The 26,008-nt window shown below is 39.2% G+C and overlaps 2 protein-coding genes across 33 annotated transcripts in view; one reads left to right on the forward strand and one right to left on the reverse strand.

The window, feature by feature from the left end:
* RFX3 (regulatory factor X3) overlaps positions 1-23,283 on the reverse strand; it is a 288,998-nt gene extending 265,715 nt beyond the window's left edge. For 10 of the 13 annotated variants that reach the window (XM_025423449.3, XM_025423451.3, XM_049092569.1 and 7 more), the window contains exon 1: positions 23,043-23,283. The gene's annotated coding sequence lies outside the window, so the exon portion shown is untranslated. Of the gene's footprint in view, positions 1-22,609; positions 22,755-23,042 lie in introns of those variants that run through there. The other 3 variants (XM_049092573.1, XM_035712816.2, XM_025423454.3) reach the window with 3 other exon arrangements.
* The window catches only part of LOC118353861 (uncharacterized), a 31,576-nt gene continuing 28,440 nt past the window's right edge, over positions 22,873-26,008 (forward strand). For 18 of the 20 annotated variants that reach the window (XR_007401472.1, XR_007401477.1, XR_007401481.1 and 15 more), the window contains exon 1: positions 24,516-25,159. Coding sequence is in view for 5 of the 20 variants with exons in the window: in XM_035712817.2 (XP_035568710.2) it covers positions 25,077-25,159 (83 nt within the window). In the remaining 15 variants the exon portion in view is untranslated. Of the gene's footprint in view, positions 23,021-24,515; positions 25,160-26,008 lie in introns of those variants that run through there. The other 2 variants (XM_049092580.1, XM_049092582.1) reach the window with 2 other exon arrangements.

The raw sequence follows: 26,008 nt of genomic DNA on the forward strand, positions 1-26,008 counted from the left end.
CAAAATGTATCCTCAGAATCCCTAACTAATTTGGTAAAACAAACAAAGAACAGATTATGATCTACATTTCAATTATACCACCTACCATCCCCAAGTTTTTATTTCCATATAGTCCCCTAAAAGGTTATAATGGATATAAATGAACGGAGAAAGTTTCAGGGGAGAAAAAAAAGCCGTACTAAGGAACTTCAACTTTGATTTTAAAAAACGTGTGTGTGTGTGTGTGTGTGTGTGTGTGTGTGTGTGTGTGTGACTTACATAAACTCCAATAATAGAAAAATAAACTTAGCAATCCAGATGTATTGAAGTCAACAATACTAAATGGCATTCTCCCCACATCCCCGGGCCACAAAAAAATAAATACAACAGTAACAGAAAAAAAAACAGTGAGAAACTGAAGAAATTCCAAATTTCATTTTATTATTAAAAAACACGTAATTTTTTTGTTTTTTCTTTCACCCCTTTTGGTCAGTAATAATTCCATATTAATTCCATATCTATTCTATCATATGTACATTCTAGAACTTGGCAGATTAACAAGAAGTTATTCACAGAAATTCACTACAATTAGATGGCATTACTTGAATGTAGATGAGAAGAAAAAAGATAGCAGAGTCTATCAATAAAATACCACCACCCAATTGTGTGAAAAAATAATTTGAAAAGTGGGCAGATGCTTCTTCCTCTGCCTGTGTCTCTGCCTCTCCCTCTCTCTGTCTCTATGAATAAATAAATAAAATCTTTGAAAAGTGGGCAGAGTACAAGAGAAAGCTTCTCTCTACTTCAAGAGAAAAAAACTGTATTCACTTTTATATACTAATATTTGATAGGCCTTTTCCAGAAAGTATTTGAAGACGAAAATAGATGAAGCTATAAAATACCAAAGACCATAAAGATAAATAAAAATAATGTATGATTTTACAATAATCGCCTTACCTATGAAAATTTATCCAAGTTTCTAAGGACACTTTGGCTATACGAACACTGCCTGCAACTTTGGCAAGTTAAAAATAATTTTTTTTAAAAAGCCAGGCAACGTCTTCTCTATACCTGTCGCAATATCTAGCCCCTCTATCTAACTACTCTGAACTGGGAGCACTTTTTAAAATAATCTGTCGACTGCACTAACCATATTCTTTTTTAAAGAGCCACTTGTCCTTCAAGAGTTGTTTCTATTTCTTCTCATTACACACCACAAAAAGCAGAGTAAAGGAATTTAATTATTTTTTTCTAAAGTACTCAGAAACAACAAACAGAGGAATGCAGAACAACTATCCAAAAAAGAAAGACAAAGAATCCAGTAATAAAGGAGGACCGACGTGACCAAGGGGTGGAAAGACAGCATCTGACCGAGGAACAGAGACTGGGGCATTAAGAGAAAGGGTTGGCTAACAAGGTTGAGAACTGAAACAGCCTCTAAGTAAAGCCAAACAGAGCAGAACAGAGCAAATGGGAGGAAAGGGAGAGTAAGGATGAGAGAGAAGAATGTGTTAGAAAGAGATCATTGAAAGAAAATGTGCAGGGAGAAAAATGGGACTCATTTCACACATGTGGGAAAAAAAGAAAGAACAAACATGAGACTTTTATATTGAATAACGTTATCTTCCTTGATCCATCCTTAATTCGTAAGATGTGCATGCAACACAGAAAACATTCTCAAATGCAGCAATTATCAGTAACATCTATGATGTAAAAACCAACTGATTAGTTAACTTGAAGACTCAGTTTTACAATGAAGTCGTTTAAATATTTTCCAATTCTCATTTAGGATAAGAAAGTTTTAACTTACTTCTAAAGCCGCAGTACCTAATACATGAAAACCTTTCTAAAAGTAGGAAAAATGGATTTTCCCAAACAAGAACATGAAAACACACACCCACTACAAGTACACACACATACACAGTAATTAACAAAGTTACTAAAACTGGATTCTACTTATGAGTATTGTTCACAGGGTATGTATTGAGCAAATGTGTGCATTTTTAAAGCAGCTACTTACTACTTGGCCAGCTACTAGTTATCTGTAGTTAAATCATACTGAAACAATCTGCTCTGAAAGAATCAAAGTTCTAAACTGGATACCAAATACTTAGAATCCTGCCAGGCACTATTAACTAAAAGGCAATGAAGCTAAATAAAGAATAAAATTTTAAAAATGAGAATGGATATCCCATTGTGGAAGTGTTATTAGAAAGAACCTTCTGGGGGCACTTGAGTGGCTCAGTGGTTGAGGTCATGATCCCGGGGTCCTGGGATCCAGTCCCACATCAGGCTCCCCACAGGGAGCCTGCTTCTCCCTCTGTCTACGTCTCTGCCTCTCTCTCTCTCTCTCTCTCTCTCTTTTTCTGTTGTCTCTCATGAATAAAGTCTTTAAAAAAAAAGAAACTAAACTATCTTCATAAAGAGATAAATGTTACTCTCTCACAGAGCCCTAGCAAATTGTCTTTGTGAGGTCTACACTAAATTCAGAAGATTTAGATTTAATTCCAACCCAAAAGCTGAGACCGGAAATGTAAAAGGCCACAAATCAGAACTTTAAATGATACTTGTCTGGAAAGTAAGCTTTATTCTTTTTGTGCTTCTGTGTTCATCCATCCCTCCATCCACAGGGCAGGATGACACAACGTAGCAAAGCAGAGCAGTAGACTTGCGATGTGAGCACCAGCCTGTCTCCCTCTGCAATGTGTTTTTCTTCAAGGTAAAAAGTGAGGAAAATACTAACATAGCTGGGGGAGTAATGAGGTATTGCTGAAGCAATAACTACCCATGAGTCATTTACTATCAAAGCAGACTGATGGATACATGAGACTTCATTTTGTTATTTCATCAAATTTTTCTGTTTGTATATGTTTACCTTTTTCCTTAATAAAAAAGTAGGGAGGGGTTTGGACAGTAGACTTGATCTTTAAAACCTTTTATAGCTCACACATTTTTTCATAGACATGGGGGCAGTACAGACAAGTGATGATACTAAATTTAGCTTCTCTAATTTTTTATATATTTATATTTTTAATGGTAGAAATACCAGGCACTCAAGGTCAACAAACTCTGGCCTATGGGTTGCTAAAATGTGGGCACATCTGACTCACTTCAGACCCTCATGTCTAGTTATATCTGCAAGTATAATTATTTAACCAGCCTTTAATGACAGGAACTAGGATTAGAAATAAGTATTATATATATAATTATGTAAGTTCAAACAGTTTGTTTGTTTGTTTAAGGTTCCACCACAATTTCTGCTTAAATATGTTAAAAACATCTTTATATTACATTATATTACATATTTTGTACCATTTTTGAAGTATTCCAATACAGTACAATAGCCTCAAATACTGTCAAACTGTACATTTCATAATGGATGACAGGCACATAATGCTGAATATGTGACACTGAACTGAAATGGAAAATATGATTTTGACATTAGTACACTGAAAAATCTCATTCTAAAAATATCAGCATGACAATCTATTTGTCAAAATAACAGAATTCTAGACAACTTGCTTCCATTAGTAACTTTTATTTATCTAAATAACCTCTCATTTATGTCTTTTTGCATATAAGGAATTTTACAAATAAATTCAATTCATAAATCCATGATTAAAGATGACTAGATAATGATACATAGCTTTGCCGTACAAACAGTGACATGCTAGTTTCACATCTTCAGAGACACTGTCGAGCATCTGTTCACAGAAACCTTCATATGCAGATTCTTTCTCCAGTTTAAATTAGCCACACAGGCAAACTGAGGGTAAAAGCAACACCAGCCGCCTAGATAATTCTAATTTCTATTTGCCTATTAATTGTAATTTTTACTTTTAATGGTTCACATATCAATTCTTCCCGATTCTTTAGGACATATTTAGGTGATAGTTACAGGTGTCTCAGAAGACTCTAGGGACACCTGGGTGGCTCAGTGGGTTGAGCATCTGCCTTTGGCTCGGGTCATGATCCCAGCCCCGCAGGGAGACTGCCTCTTCCTCTGCCTCCTTCTCCCTGTCTCTCATGAATAAATAAATAAAATCTTTAAAAAAAAAAAAAGAGAGAGAGAGACTAACTTGGAAGCAGGTCAAATCCATCCCCTCTCAAGAAAAACACTAAACCAAACTAAATGTAGTTTTTGAAAATCTCTTAATCTGCTTGTTTCCTTCTAGAAAACCAGTTTTAGTCAATATATCTCAAAAGAATGCAGAACTGAAAAGTATATGTATTCTAGGAAATACATATAAAAATGATAAAAGGCAAAAAGAGAAGCAGAAAATCCTACACAAGTACAGATATAAGCAATTAGGACTCTGCTACAAAAGGAAAGCAAGCATCAATGAAGGCATCAATATTATAAATGTATAAAGCTCTATTTGAAGAAATACACAAAATCTATTTCTGTCAGATTTTGTTCTCTGTAAGGTCTTCCCAAGCTTCCTATTTAAAATTGCAACTCCCTCATCACCTACCCTAACATCCCCCCTTCTTTTCTTTCTTTTTCTCCATAGCATTTACAACCATCTAGTATGATACTCATTTATGTTCCCTCTCCCTCATCCCACTATGTGAATGCAAGCCCCTCAAGGGCAGAGAGCTGATCAGTTTTGTTTACTGCTGTATCCTCCACAGCAGTTCACTGCTTGGCCTATACTGTATGTGCCAATATTTGCCCAATAAATAAATGGACAAAAACATAAAGTGTAAAGGAGCTTGTACACCCAAACTGGTTCTAGCAATTGAAGGGAACCCCTTGAGTCTGAAGAGAGGGTGAGATGACTTCACAACTGGCAGTGAATTCTCCAAACTTATCAAGTGAAATACACAAATTAAAAAGAGAACTAAACAGATCTGTAAATGACAGTTTATATTTAAAAACAAAGATTTGCCAGGGGAAAGAGTCTGTATTAGACATTAAAGCAAATAACCTGACCTTTCTTTTTTTTAAGATTTTATTTATTTATTCATGAGAGACACAGAGAGAGAGGCAGAGACACAGGCAGAGGTAGAAGCAGGCTCCATGCAGGGAGCCCGATGTGGGACTCGATCCTGGGACTCCAGGACCATGCCCTGGGCCGAAGGCAGGCGCTAAATCACCCAGAGATCCCATAACCTGACCTTTTAATAGTGCAACCCTTAGTGGAATATCACAAACACAACCACAGATCTCACTATTGGAATAATTCCATTCTGATACCACCAGCTGCCTTGGGGTGAGCTTGGAACTCCAGTCCCGATTATGCACTTTTGACATCAAAACAGAACAGTGAAGTTAGGTAGCAAATGGTGAAACTCAAGAGATTTGGGGCATTCAAAGTAGCCCCCCAAAAAGTAAAGTGCTCATAATGCCCTTCACCATGTTTCTCCCATAATAAGCAGCACTAGGAATTCCCATACCCTGTCACAACCAGAAAAAAGGAAGAAGGTACTGGATCCTACACATTACTCACCAACTTCCCAAACTAAGAAATTAGTTTTATCAGACACTAAAGAAATCCCAGGCACAACTAAATTTCATATATACACACTCATACAAATATGAAATTCATATATATTCACAGAGTTAATTAACAAAATGTCATTTGGAAAGGTAAGAGAAAAAGAGCCTTAAGGTTAGCCAAAAGTTACTAAACAATGATGCTGTGTTTGAAGAAATATCCAAAATTCATGAATTTATGCCATTAAATCCATTTCTAAAAAACAGAAACTAAAATCCATTTGGAATTTAAAAAAAAATGCATTGCTCTGGTCATTATAAAATCAGGGATAGACAAAAATCAGTAAATGGTTAACTCTGTTTTCTATAATTTGATTAGAAATGAAGATAATCTGAGGCTTAGTATTACTCACTGATGACTTCTACTAGGAAAAGGACACTGGGTTTTCTGCTGAATTAAAGAAACTACCATGTAGTCTTCTTCCTTCAGGAAGCTTCCCAACAATTTGGAAAGATAAATATTAACAAAAACCTAAATCACAATTCCCAAACAGCAGCAGGGTGAGACATCCATTAGACGTGAAATTAAAAAAAAAAAAAAATGAACTCATCAAGTTAGGAACCACTCTAATGTGGGAAAGATGAATTCACGTAGGGTGGGAAGCATATTCTAAACAGAGTAAGGGACAAAAAATAAATTACAGAGAAATGACCCTAGGGGAGTAACAGCAACCGCCATTTACTGAGCACTGACGTGTCACACACAGCGCTGCCTGCCTAAGTCCTCTGATGTAATCTTTACAACAATCTTTTAAGATAAATTTTATTAGCCCTCTTTCACAGATTTTAAGTAATCTGCCTAAGGTTAAACTACTGATCAGTAGCAGAGCTGAAATTCAAACCCAGGACTGTTCATTCTGAAGTTCATGTTCTTAGCCAATTACGCCAACACCATATGCCAGACTGGGCCAGAAAAGAGAAGCTGAAGAGCAGAGTGGTGAGTGTTAAGTCTGAAAATGTACACCAGGCAGTAAGCTTCCTACAGCACTATCGTAGGTTTATGGCACTCCGTGAATAATTTCTTAAACGATGCTGCAGAGTAGGCAACGAGGAATCCTAAAAGATACTGATCTGAAGAAACATAAAACTCGGGGCTACTGGAAAACATCCCAAGTACTTTCTTTTTTAGAGGATTCCATTAATCCATGTTTAGAAACACTTTCAGTAAAATTTTATCCAGATTATAAATTCATAAAATATTAAGAATATATTCTATGTTTTAGATTCTTCCTCTCTATATCCAACAAATAAAGCAACCTAGTATTTAGGTGCTACAGTAACTGAATCTCTATACTCAAATCTCAGTTTAAGATTTTCAAGAATCTACCACTCTCTTTTCATCTGAATTACACTTTAATTTCATCTTAATATTTGTATTTTTCCTTCCAGCCAGTAGGTACGTGGGCAGATCAGGAATACAGTTAACTCCACAAGTAAATTATTTAGATCTCCACTAACCTTCCCACCCCACCCTCAAAAAGACCTTTTCTTCACCTAACAGCACATTCAATTTAATGCATTGTATTATATTCTGAGTCTCTCAATTCAGATAAAACCAGAGCATTAAATTAAAATATATATATATATAAAGACTAAGAATGAGGAACTTCTAAGCAAAAATGTAAGAGCTAACTAATATTTCATCATACCTTTGTTTATCATATCTCCTTTTTATTGAAGGTGAACATAAATCCAAAGGGAACAGTTTTACAAGAAAGGCTCGTCCATGGGGACTTACCTTGTTAAGAGCAAATGACAAATGGTTTTCCCCTATAGGAAACTTACTGCTGTTTGATATGAATGTATCCTTTCAGGTTTGGTACCACAAATGAGGCTGGTAAGAGCATCACATTACTGCTAGAAAGTTCAGTTATTTGCCATTTTCTTGGTCTCTCTTAGATGATTTCAAACAATCAACAGGGTTAGTGCTCAGACTGTGCATCTTTATTACAAAATAGGATACCAAAACTAAGTTCAAGTGTGACCTCACAGATTTACTTACATCTCACACACATATTAAAATAAGACAAATTCTGGTTAATTACTTATTCCTTCCAGTCTCCTACTAGTAAGCAGTAAACAACATATCCTTCCAAAAATTCAGATTAAGGAAATAAATCACACAATAGCATGACTGCTGGTACCGCTTCTGGTTGCTATGGGATAAAGGGCAGTCCCTTCACATTCTCATTGTTGGTTCTCTTACTGCAACACCTTTAAACCCTAGCCGGGCAAGTCTCAGCTTGTACCATCTACATCAGCTGCCAACGTTTTACTTCTGTTCTGTATGAGTGACCTACAGAAACAAGTGTTCCAGCTTCGAAAAGTAATAACTCACCGGATTTTTACAATGATCTTTAGAATGATTAGTACCACCCCTACCCTCATCAAAAAAAGTTAAGAGGCACATGCCCATTGTCAGAATTATTTACACGAATACATTGATTACAGATATAACATCACTAATACCCTGTCAGGAGAAACCCAAAAGATGGGGATAAAAACATAACATTCTGTTTCTGAAAATCCAGCAAATATAGTATCTTCCTTTAATATATAGCCTATTTATGACTTGGAAAAATATTTTAGAATTTGATTTCTCTATCATTCTAAAAGCAATTAAAGAATGATCTGTATGCCAAAACTTTCAGTTGGAAACAATAAAAAATTAAGATATTTATTCAAACCTTACAGAACTATAAAACTTTAATTTGCTTTTTCTAAAAAAAAAAATAATAATAATAAGCATGAGGGGGATGGGGAGGATTGGCCTACATAACCTCCAAAGTCTGTTCCAACTTAAAAATTCCGATTCTAAAATAAAACATCCTAATTATGTCTACTGGAATCCCACATATTTGTGCCATTTGGAAGCATGTGTAACTCCAGTGACAGACTTTTTCACCTCTTTAATCTCTACTCTAGCACCCAGGATGCCCCCTTTGGTCAGCTGTGCAGAGCCTGACATAGTAAAGCAGCAGAGGAAAAAGGCCGTAGAACTGTTAAGTAGAAGCAGGGAGAGGCTGAAGTCAAGCCCCTGGGGGAGGAAGACATTTATCATAGGGCCTCTGAGGTTCTGGCTCCAGACCCAAAAGCTTAGCTGCTCTGTAAAAGGGGTCAGGTTCTGAAATAACAATTCCTGGATAAAGCTTCTCTGTACACGGTATTTTTTCAAATTAGAATATTAAGTTATCTGCTATTGGGGAGTTACTCCAATATAGAGGAAGTGTACCAACATTACATTTTTCACATTGAAAATGGCTTGTTTTTAAGTTTACGTCGCATGACATTAATGGAGTAAAATTTTTTTAAAAAACTTTTAAAGACTAGAATAAAATTACCAGTGCTTTTACTGACGCTGTATTGAATGTAAAATAATAAAAAGTGAAATAAAATTATACTGATTTTAAAAGCACAGAAAACGTTATGACAAATAACGTTTACACTGATGCTGCATTAAATTCTTAATAAAATCTTCTGTGTAAGTATGAATGAAATTAATTCCATCATTTGTTTTGCAGGGTTACATTCATGTATTGTTCAAACACTGGCTGATGAAGCTTTGTACCGGCATTCTCTTATATATGTCACATCTCCTATCTACTTTTGGAAAGCTTAAATATATGAGAATCTAATAATTTAGATGCTATTAGAATCTATAACGTAGATATTTCTTAATGGCAGAAAAAATGAACTATACCCCTTTGAGAAAAGAAATGGTAGTTTAGGTATGGGATAAGAATCATTAAAAAAAAAAAAGAATCGTTAAATTAGTGCATCACTTTGGTCATTTTGTATCACTTTACCATTCTGTCTGGCTAGTAATCACTTGTAGTATGGTAATATTTTAAAAGCCTGTCAATATATTTTATTAAATTATCTACATTTCTATGGAAACTTTTTTTTCTTTTTTAAGAGAGGGAAGAGGGAAAGAGAATCTTAAGCAGGCTCCACTCCCAGAGCAGAGCCCAACCTCAGGGCTGGATCTCAGGACCCTGACTCCATGACCTGACCCAAAATCAAGAGTTGCATGCTTAACTGACTGAGCCACCCAGGCTCCCCTCTATGGAACCTTCTGGATCAGAGAGAAGTTTAGCAATTAAAGTTATATAACAAAAAAAAACTGCAGGCCTTATTTAATGTAATGAATTTACTTCTTCATGCCTTATTCATTTAATTAAATTTAAACGAGAAAACATCAGCTTTCAAATAAAGAGATTTAGGTCTACATTTTGTGTTGTTTATTAAAATGCCATTAATCATTGTTTGTTATACATATTAGTCTGCTCATTACAGAATAATTTCCAACATGAATAATGGATTTCTTTTTTTTCTTTTTCTTTTTTTTTTTTTTTTTGCTATAGACTCTAGAATTCAAAAATAAGCTTCTTTCATACCTGACTTCAGTTAAATAAAAAAATTAAAGAACCTTCCTCATCCCCTGAGGTAGTGAATCAGAAGATATTAAACTGCTTTCACTGGTGGTCTAAGTTATCAGTATATTAGCTCTCACCACTGGATGTCTCTTCCTTTATATTCCATATGTTCCATAACTGAGCAGCTAACTTTGAAGGGAAAATCTTAGGAGTTGGTCCTTTTCCTTGATCGACTTACAAAATGGCTCTAACAGTTCATCCAAATCTACCTACACACAGGTTACAAGGATGATGTACAGAAGATTAACACCATTTCACCTCTGAGAGGTGTATCTCACACAGCTGTCTTCCTATGTCCAGCAAACATGCGCTGCTGGCCTTGTGCTTACTCCCTTTTTATAATGATAGGTCAGATTTCAAGTAGCAGAGCCTGGAATTATTAAGCAAAACACTTGACAAATAACTGAGAACTTCCTGATTTAGAAATGTTATGCTGAGAAGAAACGACATGAGGGTTGATAAAGATCAATCACTCTCAATGATTCTGTCTTAAACAGAATGTAAGCATTGTTTTTTTTTTTTGTAAGCATTGCTTCAAGTCGACATTGAGTCTTTAAATTTAAATTTTTTTCAGAGAAACACAGAATAAGGAAGGATCAACCTTATTTCAACAAAGTTTCAAATTATAAGGCTGTAAGAACAATAGAAGGTAATAATTGTTAAAAACGTGTGTTGGGTACATGGGGGTTCATTATACTGTTCTCTCCACTTCAATGTAAGTTTTAAAAATTCCAAAATAAGGAAGTTTTAAAAGAATACATACATTTATGGTATACAGTTTTCCACTATAAATTGGCTTCCCAAGTATAAACTGCTTTAGATACCAGATAAGCCAATGAAAGCCCTATTGAATATATTAATTTTATAGATTTCATATACTATTATCACTTTGTAGTAATAAAATTAACTACAAGGAAACTCCGATGCAACATTATGATTTTCTATATACAACATTAAGTAAAAATAATAGTCAAAGCAATAATAGTCAAAGCTCCACAGCCTTACCATAAATATTTTCAACAAAGTATTATATTTTCAACAAAATACAAGCATCTTCTATCAGTCCAAATCACAATCAGGCAAAAACAATGACCGTTCATCCAACAAATTATCTCGCCAACCAAACTTTGATTTATCCACTTTATTTGTATGTCTAATTTAAAATTCTCCACTAATTTCCTCTAACTTCATTTTCAATATCTTTCTACTCTTTTTGTCTGCTTTGATTCCCAAATACCATCTCTGTCACTTTTGTAGCCTTCTACAACTTGAAACCTTAAGAAATATGCTCACATGGCTAAGAATATGTAATTTTGGTCTAATACCATATTTCTCTCTTTTCTTTCAAAATACTCCCAAGACCCAATGGAACTCTGAGTCTTCAGGATTCCTAAATTAATCAAAATAGTACTGGCACTAAATATAAATTGATATACATCCTTTAATTCCTCATCCAAAAATAAAGCTAACGGGGAACAACATAGAAATACAAGCTTACAGACAAATGTACCCAATTACCTGAGGCCTCTGCTAGCACGCTTTTGAATCAAATACTAGAAGTAGCATGAATAGGAGTAATGGTAATAATACTTGATATGCGGAAATTGGCAAACTGGGTTTCTTACACAGCCCTTAAAATGACCCCTCTTTCTCCATATGACACTAATCATGGTTCATGCTCTCACGTTTTCCAGTTATATGATCCTGCCTCAATTTACCCACATTCTTACCCCATTCCTTCAGATCAAGGTGTTGTTCTAGGCATGAGGTTCATCTCTTGGCATTCTTTCTAAAGTTTGTATACCAAAAAGGTAAACTGGAAACTACCTTTACCAAAAAGGTAAACTTCCAAAGCCCACATATAATGAATCACACAAGACTGTGCTGTGGGATTGGGAACTTCCAGACGGCAAAGAAAATTAACAAAAACACAACAGAATAAGAAACTTATATTATTGAAGAAAGAACCTTTTATCTCAAAGTTTATCAAGGGCAACAGGACTGGAGGTGAGTGAAGTTTCAGGGTTGCTACAATGACCTCCTCTCACCAATACCCTGATCTACATCTCCAGTCCACGGTCATTTGCATTTCTATCATTAATAAATGCTCGAGCAAGTCTAACCCAATCAAAATATTAAAATGCATCACCTACCAATTTCAGAAACAAAATCCCACCTCACTTCCAAGCCATATGGCTCTCAAACCTTTGCTGAAATATAAATCCACATCTATTATAGAGCTCTACTCATTCAACATTATTTAAAAGGTTTTAAATTTCAAAACTCGGCAGACTTCTAAAAATAAAGGAACAGATCAAATGTTGATCCAGCAGCATAATATCTTAATCTACTATAATTGGAATGAATTACAATTTTTGTCTTTAACTATAATTAATTCAATTTCAGCATTTATGACCTTTGTTAACTAAAAGTAGCCTCTAAAAATCACCGTGAAGTGTGAAGCACTATTAAAACTTGTTCCCCAAACCAAAGGTCATTCAAAGAACTGAAGTCAAACAGCTCCCTCGATTTTCTTTGCCTCAAGAAAACAGCAATAGTAGTTCCTAATACTGTTACAACATAGGTACAATGCAAAAACTAGTGAGCAAAAGTCGTACTGACAGAAGTCTAAGACACCAAACAAAACACATTAAAATGACTTTGTCAAGATCTACACACACAAACATACAGAAAACACAATACATAAGCTAAATTCTGTTTTTCTTAATAGAGGTACACTCTAAAAATACAAAATGACTTTTTAAACAAAATGTTTTAAAGTGTCCTTTAGAACATGCAATATGAGGTTGTTATAAAGCAAAGAATCTAACTTTATCTGGTGTCTGTGTATTAGTTTTTCCTGTTGGGTTTCATTATGGCACATCGAAACACATACTGTACATTTAAGATGGTAAAGGTGATTCTAAGACCACTAGTATAGTATCTTGTCATGTGTTTTCCATTAATGACCTTTACACTGACACTTCATTAAAACTCATCTCCAAGACTGTCATCAGACATAATCAGGTGCCAATCAACAAAAAAGCCTGATGTGACGGATTATACTCTTTGGTTCTTTAAAATGTCAGCCTACACAGGAGGAGGGGGAAGAAAAACCTAGATTCTACTGCAAAAAATACATTCACAAAACAATCTACCAAAGCAAAATATAGAGAGGTGGAACTGAGATGTCATTTCCATTATTTGGCACACAAACTAGACTTTCTCAATACCCCTCTCTTTTATTTCTACCTTTCTAAAAAAAAAAAAAAAATTATATATATATATATATATATATATATATATATATATATATATACATATACACACACACACACACACACACGACCAAATCACAACACAGGCTCCTTAGAAGGACATTATTGCACACTCACTGATGTACTCAGGGACAGACATATACACATAGAGGCAGTCTTTAAGAAGAAAAGGATCACTGATAAATATAAAGGAATTGTCCTCACAAAAGTACATGTAGTCTGTATAACACAACAGCTGGAAAGCAAAGAAAACTGGAAGAAACACTGGATGACCTGAGACACTTGTCTCCCCCTGCCCATGTCCCCAGTTTCCACCTCAAACCCCACTCCCACCAAAACTTCACAGTCCAGGAAAAAGAACTGTGTAAGTATGCAACGCACTGCTATTTAACAAAGAGGGCAGGATGATTTCTACATGTATCTCTTCTTCCTGCCTCTCTCCAGTAATCTCCCTCACCCACCGCCCCACAACTAAAGCATGGAAGGAAGACACAAGCGACAAGCAACAACTTTCTAAAATGGTTCTGCATTATTAAAATAAACTGTTGACTGAGACTAAAGGTGGCCAGATACAGTTTAAGAATGATAGCGATTACATTTGAAACTGTAAAATGCTATCAAGAGTTGGAATCTGGACATGGCTCAGACACTTGAATATGTATACACAAATCAATAAAAAAAACAAATGTTCAAAATAGTTTTAAAAGCAACAATAATTACAATCTATTAATCTTTCATACACTTATGAAATTGGTAAAAGAGGTGAGATACAGCAGAACTCACGACTTAGCTTGAACTAATGCAAAATATGCTTCCTTCTGCAGTCTGCAATGCTCTTAAACCTTCAGGCCTAGCTGCCACATTGACATTAAGGTAAAATTTTGTGAAAGGGCATACTTGATCAAAAGACACAATTATTTTTTCTGCCACCAAACCTGAATAAAAAGAATGCTTATTGAAGTATAAACAATATTCGGGGGGGGGGGGGAGGGTGTAGTAAGTATCACCAATGGAAAAACAGAAAAGAATACGAGCACAGATGAGGGGAATGCTTCCCAGAGCAGGGCCCCAAAGTAATCCAAAGGCACTTGCCCAGACTCCTTGACAGGACTTTAGTTCTTTTCAAAAGCAGCTGAATAGCATGAAGAGAAGAAAAAGTCAAGGCTATAATAACTGGGGGAGAAATGCTGAAAAATGAGATAAACAGAAACCTGAATTTTATTATGGCTTCTGATGAGAGAGCTCACACTATCATCTCCTCCCTCCCTCTCTCTCCCTCCATCAAAATGCCTATCCACAGAGTTGGAAAATTATGTCCCATTTTAAATATCTCAATGGTGAGCAACAGGCAGGAGCCCCAACTGTCAGACACTTGTCTGGCACACAGACATAGAGGAGCTGGCTCGGCAGGAGCTCAAGCTGTGAGACTCAGCTCATTCCTATGTGGGTGAGCAAACCAGGGCACTTGGCCACAGCTCCCTGGGGGGGGGGGGGGGGAGGGGGGGCACTGAAATGGTGGAACCTTCTGACACTGCGCCGGAGGTATGGCCATTACACAAGACCCAGGCTCTGGGTTTTCCTTCTCTGTTGTTCTGAGCAGAAGAAAGAAGAGGCAAGCAAAATACCAGCCTCTCAGTCCATCGGTCAAGGAAACACCAATTCCTGGCTCCCTGTTACCATCATGTCTCCCTTTTCCCAGGGCCAATCCTGCCATGGAATCCTCCACTATTAGTGATCAGAGGGCTTAAGAGATCACATAGCCCTGTTTCATTTCACAAATGGAGAAACTGAGATCTGGAGGGCTGAAACAAGCAGACTCAGGTTTTAGAGTTACTGGTACTACAAGTCCCAGAACAGACCTGTGTTCTCACCTCTGTCCCGACCTTTGGCCAGCACTTTTGAACACCCTTTGTTTCTGAGGGTCATCCCCCTCTCTCCTCTCTCCGTCCACATTATTCCTCCCCGCATCTGTCTCCTCTTGCCAGCTGATGCACTTTCATTTTCAGGCTAGCCACCTCACTCTTTTCCTGGGCTCAGCGCCTACTAGCTCTTCCCCATTTCTGCCTCAATAGGAAGGATCAAGAACCTCTGGTAGTCCTGACTGGGCAAAGCAAAGGCAAGCAGTACTGACTGGATATTACAGCTTCTAACAAAAGTAGTGAGAAAGGAGTATCTAGGGATTAAGAGTCAGCAATGGGCAAACATATGTGATGTGCAAACATAATATTTTGGGGTTAAACTAGAGATTTAAACTAAAGCACTTAGCCAGAGCCCAAGTGCATAGCCAGAACAAGGATGGGAGCCTCCTGAAGCAAAATCATGCTCAGGTTACATCATTAGTGGAACAAGGATATGTATTTGTTCAGGAGGGCAGTCAGATAGAACCTGTAAGAAAATAATGACGGTATAACCTTGCCATCTAAGTCACGTTCCCTGGCTTTTACCCAAAAGTTCCTCTTAAAACGTGTGTGAACATCACTGGAAAAAAAGCAGCAGAGGAGATGGCTGAGCTGAGAGTCTGCCTGCTTCATATATTGGGGCTAATTGTCTATAAAACCAATGTAAAAGGAGTAATATAATTACTTAGCAGGAGGAGGGAGGAGGACAGGTAAGATGAGGAAGGCAAGCAGAAAACTTGTGCATTACACAAATGCTTCAGCAAAACAAGATGACATGCAGGATTGAGTCAGCTTTCCACTGGGATGTATAAATCACATCTCCAGTTTGAGAAAGATCAGGACTATCTAATCTAAATCACTCTAAAATGGGGTGGGGGGGGAATCAGTCTCAGTCAAAATGCTTAGGAAAAAAGATATATAGCAAATTACTAGATAGCAACATTAGAGACAGCAGAGCAGCCAACTGTTTCTTTCAACATCGTTGAGAGCCAAAGAAAGAGCACTAAAGATGACATTTTTCCTCTATAATTTCACATTACGTTTTACTGCACAACATTCTAAGATTACTTTATACCTCAAGACTGGGGTTGGCAAATTATTCCAAAATTACTTATTGCTACAGGTATATAAGTGGTGACCTCACACATTTTTCTACCCTTAGTAAGATAACAATTCCAAGCAGTACGTTATAAAATTGCAGAATAATTCCTCGATGAACTCATCTTTATACAGCTATTTATTGTCATTATATATTAATGACTACATTTTATATAACTTTATAAGTCTATAAAAAGGGCACAAAATGTTTTCAAATGAATTCATGGATAACCGATGTAAAAAGGAAAATATAAATTGGACAACAAAATGGACAATGGGAATTGTAAGAGTTTATGAAATGTTGCATTATTAGCTCTCAGTCTGAGATCCCTGGACTGGGAGATTTGTCCAAATGCAGTAAGAGGATGCCATTATAACAAGGCAGAAGAGTAAAACTAAAAAAGCTTTGGGCTAACATGCTACTAATTCAGTCTAATAACAAGACAGGTTATCAAATAGTAATCCAAACCTGTGGTTGGCAGCTTCCTGTCTTTGATTTATTTTTAAAGGTGGGAGAGGAGAGAATAGTTATTTACTGAGTGTAGAAAATCTTTCAAAACTTAGGGCCCGCTGAGATGATCAGGAACATGTTAAAAGAACTCTTAGATGGCAAAAAGATTTGAAAAGTATTCCCTTATAGTAAGAATCAACATATGCATTGAGCATATATTCTGTACCAAATACTGAGCAAAGCACATTACATGAATTATCATCAATCTTCACAAAACCCTGTAAGGCAGGCAACAATGGATCCTACTTTTCAGATGAGAAAACTGAGTTCAATAACTTATACAAGGTCCCTCAGCTAAAAAGATCGTCTGAAATCTACCCTAAAGCCGGTGTTCTTAACCAATACACTTATCCTTATCCCATCACTCCATTTAAAGAACAAAACATATACGTATTTGGTACTCTATATAGATTTCTATTTTTAACTGATTTGTTTTCATTAAGTACATCCTGTACCTTGATATAAAATATAAAATTTCAGGGGGTACCTGGGTAGCTCAGTGGTTGAGCATCTGCCTTTTGGCTCAGGGTGTGATCCCAGAGTCCTGGGATGGAGTCCCACACCAGGCTCCCCATGGGGAGCCTGCTTCTCCCTCTGCCTATATCTCTGTCTCTCTCTGTGTCTCTCATGATTAAATAAATAAAATCTTAAAAAAAAACGAACTATGAAACTTCTGAAACAATCTCATAAAACACACTTTAAAAATCTTACTGGCAGAAACTAACCAGTAAACTCTTAAGACTACAATGTAAAAGAAAAATGCCTAGCCAATTTTAACAAAACTAGGGTTTAAAAAGTTATTCTCTACGATGTTTCTAATCCTGTGACATTCCAACACGTCTTATAAAGGTATTTTAAAAAAATTTCACATTTTGCTGACTGTAGTTTAATGTAGGATAACAGTATAGATAAATCAATCCATAAATCAGTTATCTGGAGAAAAAACATATATCTTCCTAAGCTTACTTGAGAAAGACAATGACTACTGCTGGTTCGGTATTTGTCTTTTACAGTATAAAATGCTAAAAGAGGTAAGATGCAAAAAGAGCCCAAGAGATTGGATTCAATAGTTGCCCTAAAAAAAAACAAAAAAACACACACACACTAAACAAACATTCAGATACAGAAAACAGTAACCAACACTTCTGGTTTAAAGTCTATGGCACAGAGTAAGGCAAAGAATCTAAAACTTTTCAGATAATAGAGCCAAATTAAATATTCAAATAAGACTACTCCAGAAGCATCAAGTGGGGACTGAATTCTCCAGACAATTTTTAACTATTATTATTGTTGTTGATTTAATTAGCCTGACAACCATTATTACCACTTATATTTTTTAGGTAGTTTTTAAAAATCATACTATAAAAGCATATTATGCCATATAAAAATATTTTAAGAACATGCAATATATCAATATGTGCCAACAATACCCAATTTATAGAGTACAGAGCCATACTGTCAAAATAGCATGATTCTCAGGTTAACCTAAATTTTGGAGGCAGAGATTGACATACCTACATAGAAAGATGATCAATGTATATATCTAAAGGACTAATGCTGAGATCCAAACCATGCCAAAGATATCAATCTTGATATTATTTTATGTTGTGCTAATATATATTATACAAGGACAGAGAAAGGCTTTGGTACAAAACTGCCAATTAAGACAGCATATTAAATTTAAACTCAATAGAAATAAGGCTATTATACGCTTGAATGCATATATAATTAAATTTTTTTCTTTAAATAAAAGTTCTAATCAGTTCACATTTTTAGTGATGATAATCTCATGTTGCAAACAGCACAGCACCCTCTGGTGCATCTGTTATAAGATGTATAAAATTCCCACAAAAAGGGGATAGAATCAAAGTAAAAATGAACCTTAGAAATCAATAGGTTGACACTCCTTTATTTACTCCAATACATATTTATAAACATTAATGCTTAAAAACAATTTTCATTTAAAAAGACCACTAGAAATGTTATAGTAACGATCAAAATAGGTTAGGAAAATGTTTTAGTTTGAAAATATTTAAAATGATGAACAAACAAAAACAATACTGGTTTCTAACACTTATCATTCAAATTAAAATAATGCTGTCAAAAAATTCTTTAAAAGGTTAAGTTGTTATGTTAACCAAATTTCACTTTATTTAAATATTCCTTGGCTTTTTGCTTCAAATCATTTTGATTGATTGTATAAAGTGCTCCTAAGTACTTTTTCTGGATCAAAGGGAATTTACCACTACTTTTAAGACTTTGTAAGTGTTTTGTGAAAGGATTTGCAACTTTTACAGCTTGAAAACAGAGTGATAACCAGAAATAAGTCATGTTAATTAAATTATGAATCTTAATTTGAATAGTTCAACCTTCTACTTTAAAAAAAAAAAAAAAAAAAAAAGAACTTCCTAGGAAAATAATTAACTCCAAAAGTATATTTTACTAAGGACAAAAGCAAAGGATGCCACCTGCTTCAAACAGCCCTTTTGTGAACCACTGGAAGTCCCAACACAATGCACTAGAAATGAAAGTGACACCTGTTTAAAGCAGCCATCTGTCCCCTAACAAGCTAGATTTAGTCAAATCCACTTAATCTTGGATTTCCAAAATAGAGGAACACTATGCACCTGTGAACAGAGAGGAATTTAAAATCTTGTTTGTCCATGGCCACTGGGAATCTATACCGAACAGTTAACAACAAATGATTCCATCAGGGAAACTAAGTTGGTTTTTTTAAGTAATTGGATGCAGAGCATTTTTGTCTAATGCTCAGCATAAAAGCAAACACACAAACAACTAGTAGACTCTTTTTAATTTAAAGGTTTACTTCCTTGAAGACTCTTCACAATTTTAAAAGCTTACTTTTGTATTCTCATTTCTTGTAACACAGTCTCACTATACATAACAAGAACAAAGTAACATTCCCATTAGCCTGTTCAGGAAAGATTTTTTTTTTTTTTTAACTCTTCTCATACACATGATGCTACATTCACCCTTTTAAGGCGCACACACACACACACATACACACACACACACACACACACACTCTTTTACACCTTAAAATTTGAACAGCAAAAGCATACTCCACAGTCGGAAGTTTAGAGAAAAGCACTCACAACATCAGCTTTCTCAAGAATAAACAATGTTACCAATAAGTAACATCATTTACATAATACACTGAATCTAGACTACTGATTCATTCATTTTTTTAACTGGTAAAACATTTACCACATTGAATTTGTTTAGGACACAAAATATTTGTTTACGGTTAAAACACGTTAAATTTATACTGTATAAACCTTTTGAGTACCTGAGTACAAGATTATCTGAATACTAGAGAAATAACGTTATTTTTTAAATTAGGCATAACTACCACATATAACGAAAACATTGTAGAAAGATGCACTTTAGGAATGCATTTTAGTTTACTATATTATGCATGTAAATGTACTACATAAATATGCCTACTCCATTTAATGAAATTCACAGGCAAAACAATCTCAAAAGACTGAGATAGGCATTATGACATACAATGAATCACAGATATTTAGCTATTCAAAACTAGTTATAAGTAACTCCTACTTAATACTTTTCATTTTAAAGCATGGTCACTTTCACAGATTTTAATTAGTCTAAAAGCTGAGAACATAGGTGAATGCCAATACATAATATAGTCCTTCCTAGGAAAAAGATCACAGGATGAAGAAACTAAATGCTAACTAAGTATTCATCCCCGTGTTAAATTTTAAAACTCATCATTATGTTAGTATTTCTGGTGACTATTTACTCAATTCATATAAGTAATGCTGACATATTTGAGTCCAAAGCATTTCTAATGGCAACTTTCATATCACCTCTGTGCTTTTAAAAATGGGTAATAGAATTCAATTTAAGTTCTCCTCTCAAATCAACTTGTGAATGAAAATTCTAAACTACAGAAAACTTGAGATAACTGTAACAAGTAAAATGCCACAAAAAAGTTCTTGGACACTGCAAATAAAAATATTAATCCATAACATTATAGCATATAATCTACTCAGCTGAAAACCTATTATGAAAGTGGCATAAGGTCTGAAACTGTCTTAAGACAGTAAAACTCCTATTAACTTCAGAGAGAGTTTATAGGACCCAGGAGCTTCACCATCCAAAAGTGTTCAGGCATTTGACACTCATCTGAACAGAAAAAAAAAAAAAAAAAAAATACAAGTTAGTATTAGGGATTTGCATGGAACCCAGGTTGGGAAATAAATATAAAGAAATCTGAGTGGTCTGAGAAAGATTTCTTCCACCCCCAGTTAAAACAGCAATCACAAGGAAATGAATCAAAAGAGGAAAAGTTTTTTGAAAACCCCAACTCTTACTTTACAAAATATTAGCTTTAATAGCGTTACAATTACCCAGCCTGCTCACTGACAATCTCAAGAATAATTAATACTGTCACATTATTCGCAGGCTGCTCTGTTAGGTAAATCGATACGTGTTTGCTGTGAGAAAGAAGACTGTTTAAATACGTATTTTAAAATTCCAAATTGGAAACTTCAATATGTGCAAATATAATAGCACGTTATATCTGTTTTAGCACACATTCATTATCAAACTCTTTACCAATAATCTACTAATTAAACGTTAGGCTGAAAAATGAACAAATTTACAGGATCTGTAAAATTGGGTTACCTCTAGCCAAGAGCCCTACTACTTGAGGACTGATAAGTATTCAAATCTAGAGAGAAAAATAGATTTTTAAAAGACAGACTTGAAAGAAGAAAAAAAAAAAAGTTCTCTCTCATCAGCAGGTTTAAGTGACTGTCCAAAGAAAACTCGAAAGTAAACAAAAAAGAGTATGTTAAGTACACACATGCCTGAATCTTAACAACCACAAAGAAAGTGAAATATACACACGTTTCAAGTTGAGAAGCTTCATACATTCTTTATGAACAACTTGACTTCAATTTCAACTCTCAAAGGAAAAGGAACAGAGAAGATGAAGGAGGAGGAGGAGGAGGGAAAGGAAAAAAAAAAAAAACTCTTTAAAGTCTTACAACTGTCACAAAATAACATTGTACACTGAGTTCTCACAAAGCTTCCTTAGGTCCTTTCCCTGTTTTCTCACACACAGAGTCTCCTAACCACAATGAAAATTGTTAACACTCCACGGTGGGGAAGGAGGTTCATCAAAGTGAAATGGAACCTCACTACTACCCCTCCCATCTGCACATGAAAGATAAAGCACTGTCAATAACTACTAACCCAAGTATCACAGATGCCCTGCATCTGGTTTAAATCACAAGCACACACGCGCCGCGCGCGCACACACACACACACACACACACCCCAAAAAGAGAGAAAGACAGAAGAGAGACTTGTTTAAAAAAAAAATATATCTTTCCCAGTGCAGCAAAGAGCCCAGTGCAGAGGCCCCTGGTTTCAATGTGTGTGCAAGGGGTGTGGGGGGGGGGGGGGGAGAGAAGGGGGGGGACGAGGAGGGAAGAGTGCTGAATGGATATTAAGACTGTTTGCAGCACAAAGAAAACACAGTTTTAAAAGAAAAACAAAAAAAAAAAAAAAAAAAAACCCAGAAACCGTGCAGCTGATGATGGCCAAAAAGCAGGGGAGCCCCTTTGAGCACCAGGCAAAGAGGGGCAACAAGGAAGAAATTAGGCGGTGGGGGAAAAAAAGTTCACCGTTGTACGAGGATAAAAATAACAAAACCCCTCACAAGGCCCCACAAGTGAACAACAACAACAACAAAACACCACCACCTCTTGGGCCCCCCCCTGCGCCGCCCCCCCTTCTCCCCCGGCCGCCCCCGACACCCGCTGCTATTTCGGTTTGGGGAGAAGCAGGAAACCAGCAGCTTCGGAAAAGAAGGAAATTAAAAGGAAGAAAGAAAGCCAGGCTGGCCGCTTCACCTGACCCTCCTCCTCGGAGGCAGACCTAGGGGAGAGCTCCCCCATCGGCGGCGGGGACGCGTGGCTCCCTCTCCCGCTCGGCTCGCAGCCCCCGGCGCTCCCGCTCCATCCCTGAAGCGCGGCGGCCGCCCAGGGCCGCCGGGGCTGCGCGGCGCCCACACCCCCGAGCCCGCCGCGGCGCGCTCGGTCCATTGTAAACACGCCGGGGCTCCGGGTCCGGGCTCCGGGCTCCGGGCTCCGAGCCCCTCGGCGGCGGCGGCGCGGCGGCGGCGGCGGCGGCGGCGGCGGCCCCCGGTGTCAGGAGTGAGACCCCCGCACAGCCACGCTCGGCTCGCGCACACGGACACACACACACACACACACACGCACGGACACACGCGTCCACACGCCGCCACACGCTCCCACACACAGGTAGAGACCGAAGAATATTCACCTTGGCTGTGGATTATTGTGGTGTTGTTGGTGGGTGATGGAGATGGTGGTGGTGGGGAGGAGGAGGAGGAAGAGGAGGAGGAGGAGGAGAGGAGTAGTTGTTGTTGATGGGTAACAGTCGCCAGGACTACGGTGACTATGGCGCTTGATTCACAAGGCAACGGTTGCTATAACTCACAAAAGAGAGAGAGAGGGAGAGAGAGAGGGAGCGAGAGGGAGAGGGAGACACTCGCACGGGGAGGGGTGGGGAGGGAAGAGGGGAGGAGGCGGGCCCGGCGAGCCGCCGGAAGGGGCGGGCTCAGCACCGTGACGGACAGCCCCGGGCCTCGGCCGGCGCAGCGGAGGGGGGGCCGCGGGGGGGCACGGGGAGTGCGAGGCGGGGTTCCGAGGAAGGACGCCGGCGAGCTGCGCGCGGGCCGGCCGGGGGCGAGTCACCCCACAGTCCCCTCGGAGGGACGCTTACTGCACGCGCCGACGAGGCAGCGGGGGGACCCGGGGGGTGGATGGGGGTGCCAGGGGTACTGTCTGCGAGGCGACGGCCGCCGGTCCCAGCAGCCAGCTTTGTGCAGAGAAGCCCCAGAGCCGCGACAGGGTAGCGAGGCACCGGGGAGGGGGGGGGCGTGGAGGGCGATTCCTGACACTTTGTGGGGAGACCAGCTGCGGCGGGCAAGGAATCCACTTTGAAGAGCGGTCTCCTCCCCCGTTCCCGGCCTGAGACGTCATTTCCGGGGCGGGGCGGGTGGAGAGTCCCGGATGTGCCGCCGTTCTCTCGCCTTTTTTTTTTTTTTTTTCCCCATTTTCCTGGCTTTTTTTTTTTTTTTTTTTTTTTTCCTTTTTTTTCTCCTTCGTTTCTGAAGCGCCGGAGGTGGAGGTGTTCCCAGTTGCATCCGCCTCCTGGCTTCCAGCGTGTTCGGGGCGCTGCGAAGCTGTGGGGCCCGCGGCGGACTGGGGAGTCCGAGCCGCCCGCGCCCGCCTGCGCCCGCCTGCGCCCGCCGCCCGGCCCGCGGCTCCCGCCCCCTGCGGCCCCCGGCCCCGAGCAGCGCGGGCGGCGTGCGAGCGAGCGAGCGAGCGTCTCGGCCGCCATCTTAGGGGCCGGCGAGCCCCGGGCCGCGCGGGGCCGGGGCCGGGGCCGGGGGCGGGGGCGGGGGGGTCCGGCGCGCGCCGAGGGCCGCGGCTCTCCCGGTGCCCGCGGGAGGAAGGGCCGGTGCCCTGCGGTGCGCTGGCGGCGGGCGCTGGGGGTGCGGCGACTCCCACCTGGGCCGGCTCGCGGCCCCCCGCCCGCCCCGCCCGCCCCGAAGTCAGGCGCTGTCCCCTCTTCCAAGTCGGCGGGAGCGGGGTCCGACACCTGCCTCGCCGTGGGCCCCGAGGAGCACCCGCGCGGCCTGGGGTCTCGTGTTTGCGGCCGCGTGGACGAACGGCCTCCTCGGCGACGGGTGTGCTCGCTCGCCGCCGGCTCTCCGCGCCAGCGCTGCCGACTCCCGCGGTCCCCGCGTCGCGGTCCGCCCCGAGCCCGCCCCGAGCCCGCCGCAGCCCGGCCCCCAGCACCGCCGGCGAAGCCGCTTACCCGAGACAATAACGTTAGAAGCCTAAGGAGGCCAGTTCGCGGGAGGCTTAATTTTTGCGCCTGCAAAGTTAGGGATTTGGGCCGACATAAATTCCCAGGACTAAAATCATGACAGCGACCATTACCGAGCTCTTCGCGCTCAGTGTCCCACACACATCATCTCCTCTAATCCGCCCCGCACCACGGTTAGGTACGACGCAGGCTCCTCTCTGAGGGGAACCGGGCACAGAGTCTTAATAGCGGTGTTATTTTACGGCTCTGGGTCGCGGAATTTTCCGAGCAGGGTATTTTAGGAAGCCACTGTTTAAACAATAGGTTGAAGAAAGTGAATGTTGCCGTCGGGGGTCGGATACCGCCTCCACGGAGGTTCACCCTACTGGGTCGTCCACGGAATCGGTGAGCGGTGGTGAGCACAGTGCCGAAGCGCGAAGGTTTCGTGACCCACCGGGACCCTTTTAGGCTATAAGGCAAATGACAATGCGGAGACCAACAGTCCTTCGAAGTCTCCAGATGGGGAATAATAGTAGTTTGGACACATGCACGTGGAAGATAAGGTATGCGTTCCAGCTGCGTGAAAACTGGTAATCAGTATGAATATTCATTTCATTGCACTGACAGATGTAAGTCTTCTATTCTCGTGTTGCTGCGCAGGGCAGTTTGCTCGCTCGCACCACACAGCAAGCACTGAATAGCTTTGCCTTTTTTTTTTTTTTTTTTTTTTTTTTTAAGCTGCATTGCTTGCTACAGTTTTGTCTGTCCCTTCCCTGGCTGTCAGCTCGTGCTTCTCAACTGCTGTCAGGGAGCACAGTTCTCAGGTCCTCCCCACCCTTTTAATTGACCGCTTTCAATCTGCAGGCAAGAAAACCACATAATGAAGCTTGTGCACAACTGTGTCCCAAGAGTATAAATAGGTACTTTTGAGGAACTCTTAGAAAAACTGTAGTGTATGACCTTTATGTGAGGACATTGTAACATTAGGTTTATAAGCTGCTTAGAGACTTTTTTTTTTTTTTTACCTACTTCTTGATTTGGCCTTTTCCTGAAAAGGAATAGACAAATTTCTTGAATTCTTAAAACGTTGGGATTTTTAGAATGTTTTTTTTTTTTTCCTGTTTTAGGAGAATTGATGGTAGGACTTCTAACACCATCATGAGGTTATTGTAATAAGACATTTTCAGGGGCGCCTGGGTGGCTCAGTGGTTGAGCATCTGCCTTTGGCTCAGAGCATGATCCTGGGGTCCTAGGATGAGTCCCGCATCTGGCTCCCTGTAGGGAGCCGGCTTCTCCCTCTGCCTGGGTCTCTCTCTGCCTTTCCCTCTGTGTCTCTCATGAATAAATAAAATCTTAAGAAAAAAAAAGAAAAGAAAAGGAAAATTTTCAGTGTTACCACCACACTGACTCAA

The sequence above is a fragment of the Canis lupus genome, chromosome 1, assembly GCF_003254725.2.
Source record: "Canis lupus dingo isolate Sandy chromosome 1, ASM325472v2, whole genome shotgun sequence".
Classification (NCBI taxonomy): Eukaryota; Metazoa; Chordata; class Mammalia; order Carnivora; family Canidae; genus Canis; species Canis lupus.